Source organism: Tauraco erythrolophus, chromosome 9 (genome assembly GCF_009769465.1).
Source record: "Tauraco erythrolophus isolate bTauEry1 chromosome 9, bTauEry1.pri, whole genome shotgun sequence".
Taxonomy (NCBI): domain Eukaryota; kingdom Metazoa; phylum Chordata; class Aves; order Musophagiformes; family Musophagidae; genus Tauraco; species Tauraco erythrolophus.
This window is the reverse complement of record NC_141473.1, coordinates 34,315,164-34,335,162: the sequence shown is the minus strand read 5'-3', so window position 1 is coordinate 34,335,162 and position 19,999 is coordinate 34,315,164. Positions and strand designations below refer to the sequence as shown.

The window sequence follows — 19,999 nt, the reverse complement described above, 5'->3', positions numbered from 1 at the left end:
ATTTTGTGCCAGAAGTGCAGCATTTGCCATACAGAAAGCTGCCTGAGAGTTGACCTCCAAGGATAAAATAAATGTAATTCACCTACTGTAATGCTACAGGATGTACCAAGTATCTCAAACAGCAGAGAAATGTGCCCAAAGCTACAGTGAGTCAGTCACTGAGACAGCTGGAATTGGAATTTAGGAGCTCCTTGCTCTCACTGTACTGTAATTATTATTTATTTTACCATAGCAAAGACAAGGTCTCTTCAGGACCTGGACCTTTTGTACTACATACCGTACAAACAAAGAATGAGGGATCTTCTGAAAAAGAGCACTGTCCTCTCTGACGAAGAATTATTTTCAGGTACAAGGAAAAATGTGCCAACATTCAAGAGGAAAATAAATCATTTTACAATTATTTGCAATTAAATATTGCTTTATTAAAATAACTGGAAAACAATCTTGCCTTATCTTTCAGATATTTGGTTTATAATTTTTAATTATACTTACCACTGAGGTTCTCCAACAGGAAATTTAATAGATCCATGAATCCTGATAGCTGTATAAGACTGAAGTTCATTTCTTTAGCCCACCAAAATCCCGCAGTGTAATAATCCAGCAAAATAGCTTCTTTCAAAGATGTCTTTAATTGTTTGAAATTCAGAAATTCTTCCAGTTTTCTAGAAGAAATTGCAGAGTAAAATAATAAAATTGTAAATGAATTACCTATTCTGAAGTTTAACTTTGTCTGCTTATAACAATACTAAATATTATAGATATAATTATATTATACATATATGTATATATCTTCCTGTATATAGCTACATCAATTTCTAGATATGAATGTTTATGATTAGAGGACATATCAACTAGAAAAAAAAGTAAACCAACACCTACAGGTTTCAACAGACACTGTTCAAATGTTAAGATATGATCCATGAAATAATAAAAACAAGAGCATTATAAAAAACAAAGAGAAACACACTGAAAATCCCAGAGAAAAAATCAGTGTTTGTAGGATGAAATGGAACAATTAGTCTCCACTTTCTATGACCACTCTGATTGAGAGTTTTACAGTACTGAAAAGATCTTGCTTCCCCTTTTCAAGATTATTTTTCATGTAGCCTCTGAAGAAAAACTACATTTGAAAATTAATGTAAATAATATAATATAAAATTACTAAAAGTGCCTAAAATATTTAGAAGTTTAAATTCCACTTTCATAATGGTCAAGACATTTAAGAAGAGCCTCATCCTATTTTACTGGCACACTGTGAAAATTTTTCCACTTGCTTTAACTTGAAAAAGTAATGAAAAAAATACACTCCCTTGTAGGAGACCATGCTGTTGCTGACACATTTATGTCTACTCTATCCAAACACAGAATTAGTTACGTCTTTTATAATAATTGTGCACATTTTTCCACATGAAGAGAGGGGATCAGAGCTAGGACTTCAGTTCACAGCTCTTCCAGTGTAACTTCAGCCATGTCTCAGGTAGTTAAGTTTTACATTAAAGCAATCCTTGGCTTCTTAACTATACCTGACGACACAGGTGCCAGTTGTGATCACAGTTTCTGGTCCCCTGTGAAAGAGCAAAGTCTTTTTTTCTCCTCTCTCTACTTCTCATTCTTCCTAAGAAGGGCATTAATCTCAGATCTGCTGATAGGCAACCATTAGTTTTTCAGGGTTTTCACCAAGCCAGTAGAGATACATTGTCAAACAAGATGAGTTTCTTTTTTTAATTAAAGCCTCAATAGCTAACAAAGTAAAGCATATAATCCAATCAGTTTTGTTTAAAACATGTATTCCTTTGTTCTGCATGACAAATTTGTACGGCTGTACACATGCAAGTCGGTTAAAAACACTTAACTGTGTACTGAAATAGAAGTGGAACGTGGCCAGCTGAACTTCCCAAGGTTTGAAACAGTCCATATCCTCTCTTTCTGAAGCTTCTGCCAACTCTGTGTTTTCATAATCAGAGCTTCTCAAGGATTTAGATTTTCTGTGATGCTGCTAACAATGCCAGTACTCATCTTTTCAATATTCTGTAAGGCATGTCACTGACAACAGAATCCACAAACGATTGGGAAACGATGGGGCATTTAGATTTCCTAGTTACCCCGATTGCTATTTCTTCCTTCACGGAAGGTACTCAAGTCCTACGGCGACTGACAGCAGCATAAAGCTCCATGATAGATGGGCATGCAGGATATCAAAATTCTCATACTCATCAGATCTATTCTGATTTTCTAACCTTAGCTGTGGCCTTCAAACTGCTTTTGTGTATAGACATGATGCACTGTGGCAAACTAACAAAATTTCAATGCTGCTGCTAAACCGTTTAGAGTGCGTAAAATACTCTGTAACGATCCTCTTTTCAGTCAAACACAGTATATACTTTACATTCCACTTGTATGGTTAGTGTATATACATATAAAAATATGTATGTGATCAGCTGAGACTAAGAAGAAGCGTCTGATCTTTCAGTGCTTTTCTTTTTAATCTTAATGAGAAAGTTTCATAATAAATTGCGTCATTAAGCACACTTTAGTCTCCATGAGTTGCATGCTTCAGCCTCCTCTAGAATAAGAGGCCTATTGCACAAGAGAAAACAGTAAAGAAATTTTTTATTATTATTATTTGATGGAAACAAATTTTCTTTCCAGCTTCATTTAAAAAAAAATATATCCCAGAAAGAACTTTTTTCCCCCCCCTCAGAACAGTGACAAATAGAAGGAACAGAATATGTTTCAGGAATAATATTTTAATCTCCATGAAAGGCATTATCTGTTCAGAGGGACAAGACTGGATTTTTTTTATTCCCTCCCCCAAAACTAGTCCAGTGGACCAGCCCTTTGGCTTTCAATTGACTAAGAATTCACTAGGGGACACAAATATTCCTAAACAATTCGGGCACTTCTGAAAAATCTCATCCTTAAAATGTAAGTCTGGAGTCTCAGGTTGAACTCCTAAATTTAGCTGCCAGTAAGCACTAATACCAAGGGAGAGTGTTGCTACAGGAAGGACAAGATGGGCTTACATCAGAAGTCTTTGGCCGCCTCCTATTTCCCCAGTGCCCCATAATGGCTACCTACTAACACCTTCTTAAGCTTTCCATCCTTTTCTGAACTTTTAAAACCTTTCTGATTTTTCAGTAACTCACATTACAGTACAGAATCTTGAACGTTTTAGCAAAATAGTCACCAAGTTAGACTTACACAAAAAGCTCAGCGTTGCCCTGCTCTTATTTACATCTTATTTACATTAAATATTCTGTAAATGAAATACTATGGTAAACTTGGAAACCATATTGATGTGAAATAGCAGTGGAAAATAAAAAAAGGGGTCAAAGAAAAATTAAGAGACATAGGAAACAGTAGGATAAAGTGGATCCGAGATCAACAGTATTACTTCCTATCTTTCATGAATCATACTAAATACCAATGTTTTAACTGAACAATTAAAGTGGAATGACGTAATCATCACAAAATAAATCTAACAAGTGGTCTATAATTTTTATTTCATTATTATATTGGTTCTAGCATTGTTATCATTGCCACTCACTTTTGAACTCCTTCTACATCTTGTTCTGACAAAGCAGTAATTTGGGAAAGAGAAAGAAACGTCTGATTAATAATCTTTCTTCCACCTATGGCATCCTGATCTCGGTCTTCTTCCTACACACATATATGTACATAGGAATATAAGTTTAAAAGATATATTTTATTATGTCAGTAACTTATCTAAATAACATTTTTATCTGAGGAAGTATGCAAGGGATTAATTCAACAAATGCCAAAAATGTAATGCAGCTATAATTACATGGCAGCAACACAATACTCTAACACATTTTCACTAGAGAAAAGCTAGGCAGATACATAGAAAATAATGTTTTTATCTTATATTCATGTGGGAACATGGTGACATACTATGTGCTGCACAAGATTAAATTAACTTGCAAGTAAAAACAATAGAAATATAAAGGTGCAAAAAAAATCCATGAACCTAGATTTGACCAACATGATACTGGATTGCACAGTAATTAAATTTTAAAATCAGTTTCTACTCAAGATATTACGACTACACATACACGTTATCATGCTATTTGCTCTCCACGCTGTACTAGATTGCATTTCCAAATTTACTGTCTACGCTGACTCCTTCCCTAACCTAAAAAAAACTCCAAGATGTTTGCTGCAACACAAACAAGGACCTGACACTACTGTTTCAGGGAAGGCTTATATATGTGTAATATAGAAGGCAGTTCCTTATAGGAAACATGTTACAGTGGATAACAAACTGAGCATGAACCGACAATGAAATGGTCTTACAAAAAACAGAAGCATTTGATAATATTTTATTTAGTGTGTATCACTGACCAAAAACATTTGACCAGAGACTTCAGTAAGAAACCTATGAAATAAATAAAATCATAGAAAAAAAAAAATCCCTGTTTTACCATAGAATATTTAGGTGACAAAGTGAGGTGTCAAAGCACGTCATAAAACGTGAGACGAGCCAGTCTCTTTACAGAGGTACATGGCAGGGGAGCAAGGGACAATGAGAACAGATCCAAAGATCTCTTCCAGCTTCTGGACTGTGAGTCTAATTGGTCTCATCTGCTTCTGCACCAGAAGACAAAAGAGTTTGAGTAAAACCTGATCATAATTTACTTGTAACAGGTATGTTTCTACATCTGTGGTACTTGAGTTTTACAGAAGTGCAGCAAGGCAAAGCTTGCAGAATAATGTTCCTAGCTCACCTAGAGAGATTTCCTAACATGGAAAACTTCCTAACGCGCTGATTTTTGAGTCTGAACAGCAGTGTTCTGGGCTAATAACCAACTAACTCTAGTGCTGGGCAAGGAGAGTCCCCAAATAAAGCTACACTACTCCCCCTGCTGCTGCCAAACTGCAAGATATACTTAAAACTCGGACCAGCTGAATTACAACATTCAAGACTGATGCAACAAGACTGAGAGCAACAAAGAACACTCAGTGGACAGACGGTGTTTTTTTTCCCCTCTGATTAAGTACTACAGTACTTTCACATGGACTTTTGTATGAAATATTATTGTTCCCAACTGTAAAGAAGTTAGTCTCAGATACATTGCCTCATCAGAACAATAGGAATGAAGTAAACAAAGGCTTCCTTCCCATAGTTAAGAGTATGACATTAGCTTGCTTTTGTTTTTATTAACAATAATTCATGCAATACAAAAAAAAGTACTCCTAACAGCCAGTAATGTTGATATAATTGAAGCTGCATGCCCTACTCAGGGAGGGGGGAGAGGAGGTGGGTAGGGGAGAATAGCTTAACATGCTAATATTATACAATTATTGAAATATATTTTTGAATAATTAGGAAAAATAGGAATGCTTTCCTGAATCGACCAGTGATGTTAGAAACTTGTTTAATAAGAGATTCTTTAGAAATAGTGAGAGTTGAATTAAAATAATAACTGATATTGACATTTCGGAAACTGAATTAATACCTGTTCACCTCTTTCTCTCAGGGTGTCCAATACATCAGATATTTTACTATGTATTTTTGCACCATTATATAAATGGCATATCACTAGTCAGACAGTCAAGACCTTACTGATCATACTTCTTTATAAGGCAAAAATGTTAACACTTTACAGGTATCGTCTCAGATGGACTTTATCAGTACAGCGTGAGGAATTTAGCACTGTATCAGAAACAAAAGCATAAGAAAGTACAAGACACAGTGGTTTTGTTCTCATCAAGCTATCTTCCAGCTTCTCCTCTGTGGTCAGAGGCCAGGTGTGAATAAGAACAAAGATCCTCCCATAACACTCAACTACCTGCATGACCGTCACCTACCATTCAAGATCATAGCAGTATCCCTGTAAATAGAGGTGCCTCAAAAGTCTTTTTTTTTCCTCCCATTGCCTACATCTCATGCTGTAAGGAACAGGTTAGTAGGCAAAAAGTTTAACATTCTGGAAAGCAACTTTTTACCTGAACTCCCAAGACTCTTACCCAGAATAATTGCTCACTGCTTCTTGAAAGGTACCAGGCAACATCCATCATGTCAGAAAAAGCTTGTCCAAAAAGGAATTTTCTCCTGCCTCCAGTATGTACCTGGCTTACTACAGTATGAAACTTATTTACCCACATCGTATTATCAGGCCGAGCACACTTACCATGCTGATGCTAAGGCTCATCTCGTTCTCAGAATTACAAACAGCAAGAAGGACCTCTGGGAAAATTTGCTGAAGTCTTAGTATGTAGTGTTGTATTGCAGCAATACATAAGCTATCTAGGATTAAAAAAATTTATTTAAAAATAGCTCCAGGTGCCCTGCATCCAGTCACCTATAATCTCTTTCAACACATTTGAAGGTCCTCTAGTATTAGAAACATATTATCTGACCAACTAAAGTTTGAAGTTTAAACTTAGAGAAACATTCAAGCTGTTGTAATTCAGTATTGCAGATAAGGCTCTGTAATCTGCACATCAAAATCCGACAGTTTACATGGCAAGGTGAACGCTTCCCAAACACCCCTCACCAGCGATAAGGATGGATTTGTGGCGCTGCTGTCCACAACAAGCACAGGCATCAGATAATAAGAAATACTGTTCCAAATGACTGATGAAAAACTATGGAAGAGAAAGCACCTAATTTAGAAAATTAATTTTTAAAATTATCAATGTTTCTGTAATTTAAAAAAGAAGTGAAAGTCCCTGAATCAATTAACAGTCCCATATCTGTGAAAAGCTTCTGTTTGGGCAGAACCTCTACACACACGACTAAAAGCGTTTATTATTTTAATTAAATACTGTTTTGTCTTTTGATTGCTGTCTTTAATCACCACGGAAAATCCAGAGAAATTATTTTATATATGTATTGACTGATGTCAAGGAATTTACTGTTCATTTTACTGTTAACTGTAACGACTGAGGTAATCCAAGGTGACTTAATTCTAGTAGCACTATCCTCATGTCTTGGGAAAAAAAAACCACAAACCCAAACCATTCCTCCCAGCAGTAGACTTAACCTATTGAAATAGAGACTAATGTTAGAGAATTATTTGTTGCTGTTTTATTTTCCTTCAAAGAATTTTTAGCTGTTCTGAATGTATAATACGTTTCTGGCTGTTCAATACATTACTCCAAATGTTTTGGGCACTGCCTGTCAACAGCATCAAATCAAAATACCAAATCAGATAGTCTAAAACAAGAGAATAAAATCTTCCTTGAATCTCTCAGTCAATGTTCACTAACCACCATGAAGCAGAAAATATTAGCAGAAGAGGGATATAGTTAAATAGCAAATTGAAAAAAAATCTCCCTGTTTGGAGGGGTGCAGAAGAACGCTCTCTCAAAAACCCAAACCCCAAGAGAGTCATCCCTGGCTAGAAAAAAGCCCCACTAACTGCAGTTTTGGTGAAGGCCTTTCCAGAGTGGCAAAACCTTGAAACACAACAATGGAAATTAGCACCAGTGCTCCTGAAGGAAAATAAGCGTGCCCTTTGAGATGAGCCCTCTGCAGTGGCTGAAGATGTTACTTGCATTTGTTTGACAACACAACACCATGCTTTGCAAAATCATGATTTTCAGGAACGTACTCACAAAGGAATAGCTTTCATGGTAAGGAACCCAAGATCCTCCTGTCCTCACTCTATCGGGGAAATGAGACTGGACTAAACTCTGCTGCCACTGCCAGATGGTTTCCAGTACCTGAGCTAGTTCATTTAAAGCTAGCTCAGCTACTCCGTCTAAGCAATACTGCTGACAGCAGTACAGATGTACCCTGAAACAGTGCTGCGTATCAGTTACAACTTTAATCAAAATGGGAACGAAAAAAAACGAAACCGCCACACCGGCAACACGGGCTGTTATTTGTATTATTATACACGTTTTGTTATCAAGCTGTCAAACACTTCAACAGAAACATAAAATCTTGGAGCTGTCTACATAAACAGTTAAGGCAGAAATAGAAATGCATTCAGTGTTCCTGTTCATTTTAAAAAATGTCCACTCCCACAGTGGGAAGTTAAAATCAATAGTTGTTATTTTTAGTCATAATATTTCTTTTGATGTCAAGCAAATAAAAATAGTGACACTAGTTTCAGTTACATTCAAAAGAGAAATATGCAGATACGTCAAACGTAAAAGATAAAACCTATATGGAAAGAAAGCTATCAGAGGACCATTATAAACAACAGATGCTGATAGCATCCTTTTAATAACAAAATATGTTTCAAAAATTTCATACAGCCCAAACATCAAGATTTATGGATGACCAAATGTATTATGACATTAAGCTTTACTGATGTTTTTCTCAGCTACAGATTACTTACTGGAAAAAACGTTGTTAAAAATAAAGCAGCGGCAAGACTCGCTAAGATCGGGATTCAGATTTTCTAATATGCTTTCTGCTGAAAGTAATTACAAGTCTGAACAATTATAAAAATATTCAATTTAAATCAAAAGGAATTGTCCCAAGATCTAAGAAACAATGTAACGAAAACAGTGGCAGAACACAGTGTTCCCTCCAGCTTACATATAGACCACATAAAGCTAGCTTCAGACAAAACTGGAAACTGTATAATTTAATTTATAAAAATGCACAATCCCACAGAGTTTACAATAAAAATAAATCATAAAGTATAGCAGGAAGTATCACAAAGGTAAGCTGATTGTGTGCAGAACAAAGTTCAATACATAAGGAACAGAAAATTTGTGGGGAAAAAAACCCCAACATCCACTGAATTCCTCTAAAGATTCTTTTTATAAAGCCGCAAAGAAAAAAAGATGAAAATTTCAGTGGTGCATTTCAAATGGATGTACAATATATTTTTGACAGCCTGTCGTTTCCCATACAGTACACCTTGAATCCTTCTACTAAGATCTGACTGCATTACCCCAGTGTTACGCTGTCCCAACTGCCAAAATATTTACAGAGAACACTGTGAAAGATGCATGTATTTTTCAAAAAGCATTTAGAATATGTAATAATACATTTCACATGGAAGAGGATTTATTTATTTAAGGAAACCTAAACGCTAAGCTTTTGTGCCAATGATCACTAGGGTAGCTTTGTGCCAACAGATGCGACCATTACTGCGGCTAACAGTGGTTAATCACTTTCACGACAGTCACAGTAACTTCTTGGCCATCTAAGACGAAAAAGCAGTTCAACCAGAAGAAAATTATCTCACAGTAGCTACAGCTATATAGACAGGCTTGAGGGAGAAATTCTGAGCTGACGCAACACCTCGTACGTTCTTGGGAGGAATAACTTGTATTCTTACATTTCTCTTGACGTGCAGCACGAGATGAGTTGCCTGTCAGAAATCACACCCCTGTCAAACAAGTCAAAAATTGTAATGCAAAGAAAATAAATAAAAAGAAAACGAGAAAAAAATGAAGGAGGCCAAAGACAAGAAAAAAAGCAAGTATTAGGATGAACGATGCGGATTTGCAAAATACTCTAGAGCACTCTGGCTCAACTCAACAAAAGTTGAGAAAGACAACCGGGATGTTGCCTGACGCAAGGTGTGAGCTTGCTGACACGCCATTGGTGCTCTTTGAAACGAAACCGTACGTCTTTCCCTCAGCAATCAGAAGTCAGGAGAGTCCTACCACCGGGAATTAGCCCAGAAACAGCCATATGCCAACAACCAAGAATCTGTAACCGACCGAAAACTGTTGAGTGTGGTGGGAAGTGCAGAAGGTGGGTGAGGAGCTCAGCGGTGAGGTGAGGTGCTGGACGGACTCCCGAGCCAGCCAAAGCCTCCACGGGCTTCTGGTGGAGGAACTGCCCCGCCAGAGGGGGTCTCTCCCTTAAACACCTTCAGGGACGAAGGTTACACAGGTGTCTATACCCATGTGGCATTCTTCACACCTCACTTTTCTACCTTATCTGAAACTTAATGAAGACATTTAAAACATACATAAAAAAACACAACCAAAACCAAAAGCGCCGGGGCACCGCCGATGGGAGGGGGCGGGCACCGCCGCCCCAGCGCAGCCCCCGCCGCACGCAGCCCCGGCGGTGCCAGCGGCGCGGCCCCTCGTTCCGCCCCCGCGGGATGAGCCGGCGCCGGGGAAACGCAGGGGGGGCGAGCAGAAGCACCGCGGCGGAGGGGAGTACCTGCCCCGGCGCCGCCATGCTGCCCGCCGCTCGGCGTCGCCGTCGCCCGGGGAACGGGGGCGCGGCGCGGGCGGTCGGCGGGGCGCGGGGCTCCTCCCGCGGGGACCCGCTCGCCTTCGCCTCTCCCGCCGTCGCGGTGGCGTTTGCAAGGAGGGCCCGGGAGCGTTGGGACAGAGCGTGCTTGGAAACCGCCATGGAGCCCGCGAGAAGCGCAGTCCTGGCGAGAAGGCGGCGGCGAAGGTCCGAGGCGCTCCCGCGCACCGGGGGCTGCGTCGCCACCGGGCCAGCGCCCGCCTCTGCCTTCGCCATCCAGGGACCGCCGCCTCAAGGCCTGCGTGGAGAGAGAAACATCATGCACCATGAAGCAATGTTTCCATGCCCGTTTTAATTTAGATCTTAAAAGTTTTCCTCATCCAGAAGGTGCCAGTAACTACTGTAAGCATCGTTTGAATAACAATTATAAGGACAGCATCATGCAGTTATCCCTTCAGTTACCCTAACAACATCCCAATGTTTTCAGCTTCGTGAAAACCATGTTTGAACTAAATACCTAAACCTAAATACAGTCCAAGAATGTCAACACCAATTACTATGGCTCAGATGTCAGCAGGCATAAATCAGCAGGTCTGTTGGGACCAATGGAGGGATACAGAGTTACTCCAGCTAAGGATCTGGACTTAAGGGTTCATATTTTACGTACAATTTAGGGATCATTTACAAGCTATTGTAAGTGGAAGACGACTTAGAGACTGAATTGCATTTTCATTATGACATATGTCAGTATTTTTTGTTTCTTCTCTTCCTATTCTTTTTGGTTTTTTTTTTTTTAATTTAGAAGACTAATAAACTAAGCTATGGTGAAACATCTTCTCTGTCAGATTTGCGTTGCGTACAGACTCACAGCAGCAACAACAATTCAGAGTAACAGCACTTACCTGCAAGATCAAGTAAAATGCAAGCATTTGGTGAGCAAACAGTAATGAGAACAAAGAAAAAGCTAACGTATTTTGCAAAGTTTATTGATGGGCTGAGAGAGCTGGTATGACAAAACAATTTCTTTGCCGTACCCCACATAAAGCAAGGACCTCCTGGGATTTCTGCAGCTGTTTCAAGGTCTGCTACTGTTTCTGAGCAGTTTGCCACTTTCTGAAGGTTGTCATCATCAGTTTCTTAAAATGTGGAAACCACTAAGTACAGAACCCGTGTCTTTGCTGGGTCACAAGAGATGAGAACCTGCCCGTTACCTGCTAAGATTCCAATTTATAGTTTGAGATTCAACATGTACGTAACTCCTCAAACACCCTGACCCTCACTGACACACATACACCAATCGCGCTTCCAAAAAGAGTCAGAAATCTGTTTGAATGAGGTTCAGAGAGCTGGATCCTGCAGTGTTTTGTAGAATTATTCATAGTATTTTAAAGAATTGCTTGGCTCTGTGTAGAGCCCACACTGTGAATTCCTACGATTTGTGCCATGCTCTGTAGCTGACAGCAGTACAGCTGCAGTTACTTCCCCTTTTACTGTGTATATAAATCTAACCAAATAAGAACATTATTCAGAGCTGCAAGCACCGCACACAGTAAGGCATAAAAACTGGGGAATTAAAAGTGATATTTGGATGCAATATAAGATTATATACATTCATTCTGATGTTATCTAGTTGGTAACAGGTAGATTTTGGACTTAGCCCTGCATTCCTCTGGTACCGAAAACACCCACTGACTTCCATGACTGCTTTCAATGTAGAAGACATGGAGGCTCAAAGCCCTTAGAAGAAGCTAATTCTACTTTTCTTACTCAATATTAAAGGACTGTATTCTTTCTTACACAAAACCTACACTAAGCAGGTTGATTGAAGCTGAGCACTGACTGAAGCTCAGCCCACATTTCTAGTAGTGAGCTTCTGAACTTCCTACTTTTTAATGTAAATTTTTAGATAGTCAGTGTCACGAAGGTTAGCTATAAAAAAAGATACCAACAAAAAAAGATTCAACAGTAGTATCAAGCCATTCCTTCTAATTTCATGTGGATCCTTCATGTTTACAAACCCCACATTTGTATGCACATGTGAGTATTTAAGGCAGCTTTTTAATTTCCTTCAAATGCAGGACAAAGTGCAACACAGAACTAGCGATCTTAAATCTCTGATCTAGTCTTTTCCCCTACAACAGGTAACCACAGTAGATTTTCTATGATTGATAATGGTCACAGACACTCCGGGCCAGAGAATAACAGCTCCTGCTATAGACCCCCTTCTCCACTGATGCAGCTGTGTTAAGAGCAAAGGTTCCCGCTTGTGTAATTTAAACAGATCATATATGAAAATCAGACCTTACACAGTGTTACACAATAAGTGCTTTTCTGCTTATCTGATAAGCAATCAGAGTTCAGGCTTCTGAGGTTATTTTGCCAAGACCAGTATCGCCCAGCCCATGAGTATCTTGGACAGAACGCTTTCTTTCTGTCATCTTCTTTCTGTCTTTGATTAAAGCTATTCAGCTCCTGGTGCCCGAGCCACCTCTAGCCTGTTAAAGATAACCACGTGGCCCACTTACACTCAGCCCTGGCAGGGGCAGCTTTCTCTGCTCAATTTTTATCAGGTCCTATTTTTCATTTTGCTAATGATGCTGGGAAGCATCATGAATGCAGCAATTCCAAGCTGCTCCCTGCACAATAAACTACACTGCTGTCTTCCTAGAAGTACCTTCCTCTTCCTCAGTAGATCACAACTTTTGGGGAGGGAGCAGACTCACCTGCATCACCCAGGCCCATGTTAGAAGGGGAAAGAAGGTCACCGATGCACGTGAAGCTTTACAGGGCATTGAAGGTGTAGGCCACCTGCAATTGGAACAAAACCAGCAGCTGCAAGAGGGCTCCAAAATATTCCACTAAGTCCTCCAGTTTTAATAACCAAGGTGATTCAGCCTGATTTTAGTACTCGCTTGCAGAAATCTTTGCATTTCAGCAGTAGATAAAGTTTATGAGTTCAAGAAAATGAATGATTTCTCAGAAGTCGCCTTCTAAAAATGCAAAGTTTCTGTAAACTCCGAGCCTACTCACACATCCTCCTATTGACAGAGATCCTATGGAAACATTCAGTTGAAAACATTTTTCCATTCACCTTTAATTAAGCATCACCAAGCATGGTGATTATACGTAAGCAAATTCAGGAAGAAAAGCAGATGGAAATTCCTAGCGGAGCCTTGCTTGTTACAACATCATCAGATGGACGTATAGCTCCCCTGGCTGCCAGCCCTCACGACAACAAATTGCTTAAATTCTTGCCCTGTGGGACAAGGATCAAAAAAAAACAGCGGCACGTATGGAGATCTTGCACACAGCATTTGGGTTTGACCCTCTTAGTAAGAAATGGATGATTTGTGAAAGCAACAGTACATTAGTGTTACATGGCTCTTACTAACGAGTCATGCGTTACTGTACATAGGTGCATTAACATAGTAATTAATCATCCTCTCCTGGCTCCTTTGTTACATTCATCACAGACACTCTATCCAGGGAACAGTATTCCCTCTAGGTAATGTTCTTCTGTTTTGCATACCGTAAATCTTTAGAGAAAAATTCAGGGCATGATTACGTACTAGAAAAAAAAAAAAGCACATAAATCCCAGGTTGTGAGAGAAACTTGTTTTTAAAATAAAAAGATAATTCTGCCATTTCTCAGGCAACATCCAATTAAAGTAAGACATGAGTACAAGAGCGTAACTGTTTCAGTGTATCAGCAGCAGGATGGACAGAGTCCCGAGTTATTTAGGGAGAGATGCTGCTTCTTCGAGCTCACCATTCTTCAATACAATCTAGCTCAGAATCTGTCACTGTATTTAATTAACAGGTAGGTAAAACTTTCATGGGATCTGATAGTGATTTTGAGAGACTGCTAACGTTAGTACTTGGCCCAACAATGAGAAAGTACAAGTTAAATTTAGCAAATCATAAATTTTCAATTATTCAAAACAATATGCATACGGAGAAATGAAAGTAGTAAAACATGTACTCTATCAATGATTCCATTATCCTCTCCTCATAAAGAGAAGTGGCTCAATGGAGGATAAAAGCAAATATTAGATTGATTCTATTCTTGATCTTCGCCAAAAGACTGCTATACCTAGTGCCAAGAAATTGAATTGAGGTTCATAGAAATCTTAGAAATTAGATAGAAAAGACTTAAAAGGACATGCAGTCCATCTCCAGGGGACCTGTATTTTTTCCTGCCAACAAGAACTTCAAGAAGAAATATGAATTTATTTAACCCAGTAGTTCAAGACAGTCTGTTCCTATGCATTACATTGTAGAAGCAATATAAACGTGCCTATAGCATTGCAGTATGCTATCAATGTGAGTTAAGAAAGCTAAGGATTTTTTTACCCTCCAAATATCGTTTAGTTCAAGAATCTATGAGACCTGATGCATAATGTAAAGCAATATGGATAATTTATAGTGCAGCTATTTCAGACTACCTACCCCAAGGTCATCAATTGCTAAAACAAAACCAAAAATTTCTGTAGATCTGAAGGACTCCTCACAGTCAGCATTCAGACCAGAACAATCCACTAAGAATTCTCAAATTCAAGACAAGAGACAAAAAGAACAGTGCTGGCCATGGAGTGACTCTAAGTCCCTCAGGATAGGAATTCACTTTCTAAGACTTATACAGACATGAGAACACTGGTGACAATGAACAAACAAATAATTTAACATAAGCTTAACGTAGGTCTTTGGGTTTATTGAGAGCTCATAGGAAAGCATCATTTCACAGACAGCTATATTCTTGAGGGGAACACGTTGTGCAGTACAGAACATGCCAATTAACATAGTAAGAAAAATTACCAGAAGGAATAACCCAAATTAAACAACAAAATATATTATAAAAGTTGTTAAATACAATTTCATATATACTTATATTATATATTATACATATTCTATATTAAACACATATATGTAAGTTGTTCTTTTATAAAATATACGTATATATTTTTTCTTCAAACTACCTTTTGAGCTTGGATTCCCATCTCCTCTGTCTCTCCTAAAGATATAAACTACCATTAATCTTGAAAAGTTTGGATGAACTGGAATATGAAGCTCCATGCAAAAGACAAGACATTTGTCTTTTAGGCAAACTGTCTTCAAATTTCATTTCAATAGTCAAAACTTGACTTTTCAGTTTGAACTATTGTTTCATTCTGTTGGCAGACCAAAGGAGACAGAAAGGCACAACTGCGTAAAGTAAAAGCCTGAAACCATTATTACATTTTAATAACATAGCAAAGCCTGCGAAAGAATATAAATTCACCGATTCCGTTGTCCTTGCCCTTTTGCCCCCAAATGGGAACATCGTTTCTTTCAGAGATTTCATATTTTACTTCTTTCATGCCTTTGTTGTGAAGCTCTATTGATTTTTTGCAACCTTCTCTGTATGATGTTAACCAGCTTTTAGAATAACATATAACAATTTAGGGCAGTAAGTGAAAAAATACATCCAGCTGAAATTACAGGAGGATTTTCAATAGAGAGACTATAATTACCCAAGACACAAGTTGGCTTGTATACTGGAGCTTACGAAACCATCTTCTGAAAAAAACGCCCTGACACTTTTATACCAGCCTGGATCTGCGTGCAACTTTAAGCTTGTCACTATTTCCAGTTTAAATTGACTGTGTTTTTTCTTTGTACATTTGTCAACAGTTTGCTTGTTGGACTACACAAACAGCTTCCAAGACGCCTCAGTGATTCTTTATGTATTTAATATGGACTGGCAAGCCTGAATTACTGGGACATAATGTTTAAGTGATGTCTTGGAGCAGGATCACAACTACAGCAGCAATACCTGGAGAGTCAGTATGGCAAGTGTGTCTCCACTGTACAGAGTGGAGTCTAATCAAGACAGTGAAATTTGTCACTGTGCAGTCTAGCAAAAAAACCCTAAGTGTCCCTGACACCACAATCAAGCAATAAAATTGGGGTAGATGACACATGTGTCTTCTCCTTGTGCAGCTGGAGTCACAGAGTACAAATCCCAGTGAGTGGATGAGCACACTCAGGAAGAATGGGTCCGTGTAGTCTCCTTAAATATCTAACCATAAAGGTTATTCCGTGATCACTAGGCAATATGTTTAAAATTACGATGAAGCTGTTTGTTATTGCCCTTCCCCTTTCCTTCCCTGACTCATTTGAGGTTATGGACTCATCTTGGCAGAGTACATTAAAATAAAAGGGTATATAACTCAGTAATCAGTCCTGGGAGCACTTTCCTTCCTGGATTCTGAATTTGAAATATCTGCTGTGCAAGCAGATGTTTATAGAGAGCTGCAAGGAGGAGTTAATGTCCATATTCAGTCCAAAAAGATTATGTAGTTGCATGTAAAAAATGAATTTGCAGAGCTCTAGAGAGCTTAAGTATATTACTCCTAGTAAAAATAAAACTCATTGAGCAGAGGACCTGAGGCCAGCACATATATTTGTGCTAAGAATATCACTTTAACTACAGACCAGCTCTGCCTGTGATGTCATAAGGAACATTCATGGATTTCTTCTAGAACTGGGGTCAAAGCTTCCATAAGACATTTATTAAAGCAATTTATTGATTTAGTTGAGGCAGAATCTAAAATGAGCCTCTTGGAGAGAGAAAGTCTAATTAGTCTAACCTAGTCTAACCCGTTCTTGAGTTCTTTGGTATCTTGGAACTCAAAATTCAAAGGAAGACAAAGATGGGGCACAGCTCACGTCACCCAGTCTTTCCCTCAGCTTGAGCACCCAGGCATACCCTGTTGATACTTGTGACTGATGAGTTACGAAGAACAATGGCAAATTTTGATCCTCTGGGAGCAGAGTTAACCACATGGTTATCCTAGGAAATTTAGAAGCAGAACGACAGCCTCGGTGAACTGTTTGACAATGTTCCTTGAACATGAGCTCATGCTTTTCTCATTTACTTGAGGAGAAATTTGAAGGAAGATGATAGAAGTTAATGGAGTTTCGTTATTATAAAGCAACGTAAATGAATCATCCTCCTTGTTTTAACATCTGTGAACACAGTCTTCCCTCTTCCTCGCCGGCAAAACGCATGAGATTCTGCTCAAGTTTTAATGCTGTTTGGCATCTGTGCATATACTGCCAGGGATATTCAGAACTATTTACGTTAACAGCAAATATTATTCTTACTCTAAAGAAGAGAATGTATCCTTATTGATATTCAGCAAGTGGTGCATTGTCGCAACCAAGATATAATTTACTCACTTGTCTGACTGAATTACATTACTCCATGCATTTTGTAGTTTCATCTGTGAAAAATCGAACTTTGGTTCTACTGTTGTCATTCCCATAATTCTTTAAAAACAATCTGTGGCAAAAGGAGAAAAAAATGGCTCCAATAGAAACTGCTTCTGTGGATGGCATTTGAAAGAACATTATTTAGAGTTAATGAATTAGACTAAGAAGTTTGTCATATTCTTTACATGAGCTGTGAGTCAGACTTTGTATACAAGTATTGCTTCCATTTGTGTACTTCGTAAAGGCCGCGACTTCCTTCGTTCCCTGGGAACCCTGCAGTGAAAACATTTGTCTTCAGAAGCGCACGGCTTTGTTCAGCTGCATTAGTAATATTTCCAGTTGTTCTCCTCAACCTTTCAGTTTGCTCAGAACCAGCAATGCACCCGCCCGTTGCCATCCCTAGTCAGGGATCATAGAATCATAGAATGGTTAGGGTTGGAAGGGACCTTAAAGATCATCTAGTTCCAACCCCCCTGCCATGGGCAGGGAAACCCTCCACTACACCAGGTTGCCCAAAGCCTCGTCCAACCTGGCCTTGAACACTGCCAGGGATGGGGCATCCACAACTTCTCTGGGCAACTTGTTCCACTGCTTCACCACTGGATCCCTTAACTCAGCGTTGCAGCCACCTGAGCAGGACAGCAGCTCATCCATGCACAGCAAAATCCAGAGCAGTTCAGCCTACATGAGGCTGGTAGGACTGAGCTGTTACTTATTTATAAAATTATCAATGAGAACTTGAATGCAGTAAAAATGGAAAGTCCCAGAAATGGAGGATCGAGGATGCTCTTTCAACTGTGATTTCTTCCTCTTTACTTCCTCCGCTGTAAATTTTGAGACTTCCTTTGATGAAAAGAAAATCAAGCTCCAAAACCAGATTTAGTTTCAAAAGATGATTATAGGCTTTCCTACACAAAACTGACTTAAAGTTTTATCTCCTTGGTCTATCAAGCACAATCTAATTTTTCTTCTACCTCTTGCTTTTACGCTATCACACATTACTGTTTGGTAACCAGCTTCCCCATGTTACCCAAGCCAACAGAGACATTACTCTTGATAAATGACTATTTAAATTTTAACTGCCTCTGCCACTTTTTAAAGTATAAACTGTAACTGGATGTTTTATATACATAGAAGAAAAATATTTTTTCTCATAGCCACAGTGAAAACTTATTTTCTTGAAAATACAGAGAAATTGAATGCAATCCAAATAAAGCATTTTTTAAGTTGAACTCAGCCATGTAAATTTTTGATGCCAAATAAGAACTAAAAATCAGAGGCTGCAAGTAGAGGATTATAATGAAAACCATTTTTCCAGTCTTACCTACACCTTTTGCTGCTATTCATGAATCCCATTATCACTCATGTAATAATGGCAATCATAATTATCTCTGTATCAGTCAAAAAAAATCTCTATATGATTCATCTGACATTAATAAAATGTAAATCATTACAATATTTGTCTGGTTATGGAAAAAATGGACTCAATCTTCTTTCTCCCCACCCTATATAATTAAAAAAACCCTAAACATACTAGAAACCCATTTTTAGCCAAGCATTCATCAGAGTATGTATTGTTAACAGGTGTTGTGTATTTCATTTCCCATGCACAGTGTTGGAATGTGAAACTGTAATACTGCTCCTAGGAACAAGTGGCATAATTAAAATTCTTTGTGAGTTTGATTTCCTGAGTATTTTCTTCCTTTAAAATAACTACATTGTAAACAAGAGCAAATTTCTTGGATTTGATCTATGGGTTGTACAGCTTATACTTCAGGTTCAAAATGGTGATTCAGGCAATAATGCATAACAGCTGAATAGTTATTTATAATAGCACAGCACCTGCGGCGGATTGTCAGCTGAAAAAGCAAACCTAAATGCTTTCAAATTCTCTTGTGTATTATAATAGGAGTAGCAGTGGCCACTGCAGATACAATAGTTAGGCATCTAATGTAACTTTTGTTTCTGATTGCTTGCCATTTTCTCAATTTTATTCCTTTAAGATTGAAAATGTTCATACTTATTGTCAGTCCATATGCATTTTGAAAAGTTCAGGCACAATTTAGCTTTTTGTTAATTATGGGGGGGTGTCAATGAAATTAAATATTAAATAGAACATCAGACTTTTCTCATAATTTCAAGACTTCCTGCATTTCCCGTACTTTTGTACATGCATAATTAACACAACTTTGGTATTTTTTTTCATCTTGGAAAAATTAGATCTGAAATTTTAAAACTATAAAGACATTTTTCTCACCTCAGTATGTATAGCAGGATTTTCCTACAAGCCTTTTAGCAGCAGCTCCCATTTAAAATTCTGAAATTGTGCATATGCAGTTTCCTTTTGTATTTGGTTCCCTCCTGGATTCAAAAGAGAATTAATCATTTGTATGATGATGTGATAATTCTGCAGTGATCTGAAACACATGCTAGGAAGAAACATAACAACTTGTTGCAGCAGATCCAAGACCATACTCAAACTGTCAGTGTGCTGATGTAACCTCCACCCACAACCTGAAATCCATTTAGATGCACAGTCCACCAAACAATGTTCAGATTTCCACCAGAAGGAACAACTGGTATGTGGATGTGGAAGGACCATTC

At 38.4% G+C, this 19,999-nt stretch overlaps 1 protein-coding gene across 1 annotated transcript in view; it reads right to left on the bottom strand.

Moving 5' to 3' along the window:
- Positions 1 to 19,704, bottom strand: part of CABCOCO1 (ciliary associated calcium binding coiled-coil 1) — a 61,378-nt gene extending 41,674 nt beyond the window's left edge. The window contains 6 exon segments of the mRNA XM_086616853.1: positions 493 to 662; positions 3,548 to 3,660; positions 7,690 to 7,721; positions 11,575 to 11,610; positions 12,861 to 12,955; positions 19,661 to 19,704. Coding sequence (XP_086472979.1) covers positions 493 to 662; positions 3,548 to 3,660; positions 7,690 to 7,721; positions 11,575 to 11,610; positions 12,861 to 12,955; positions 19,661 to 19,704 — 490 coding nt within the window.
- Between the last annotated feature and the right edge of the window lie 295 nt (positions 19,705 to 19,999).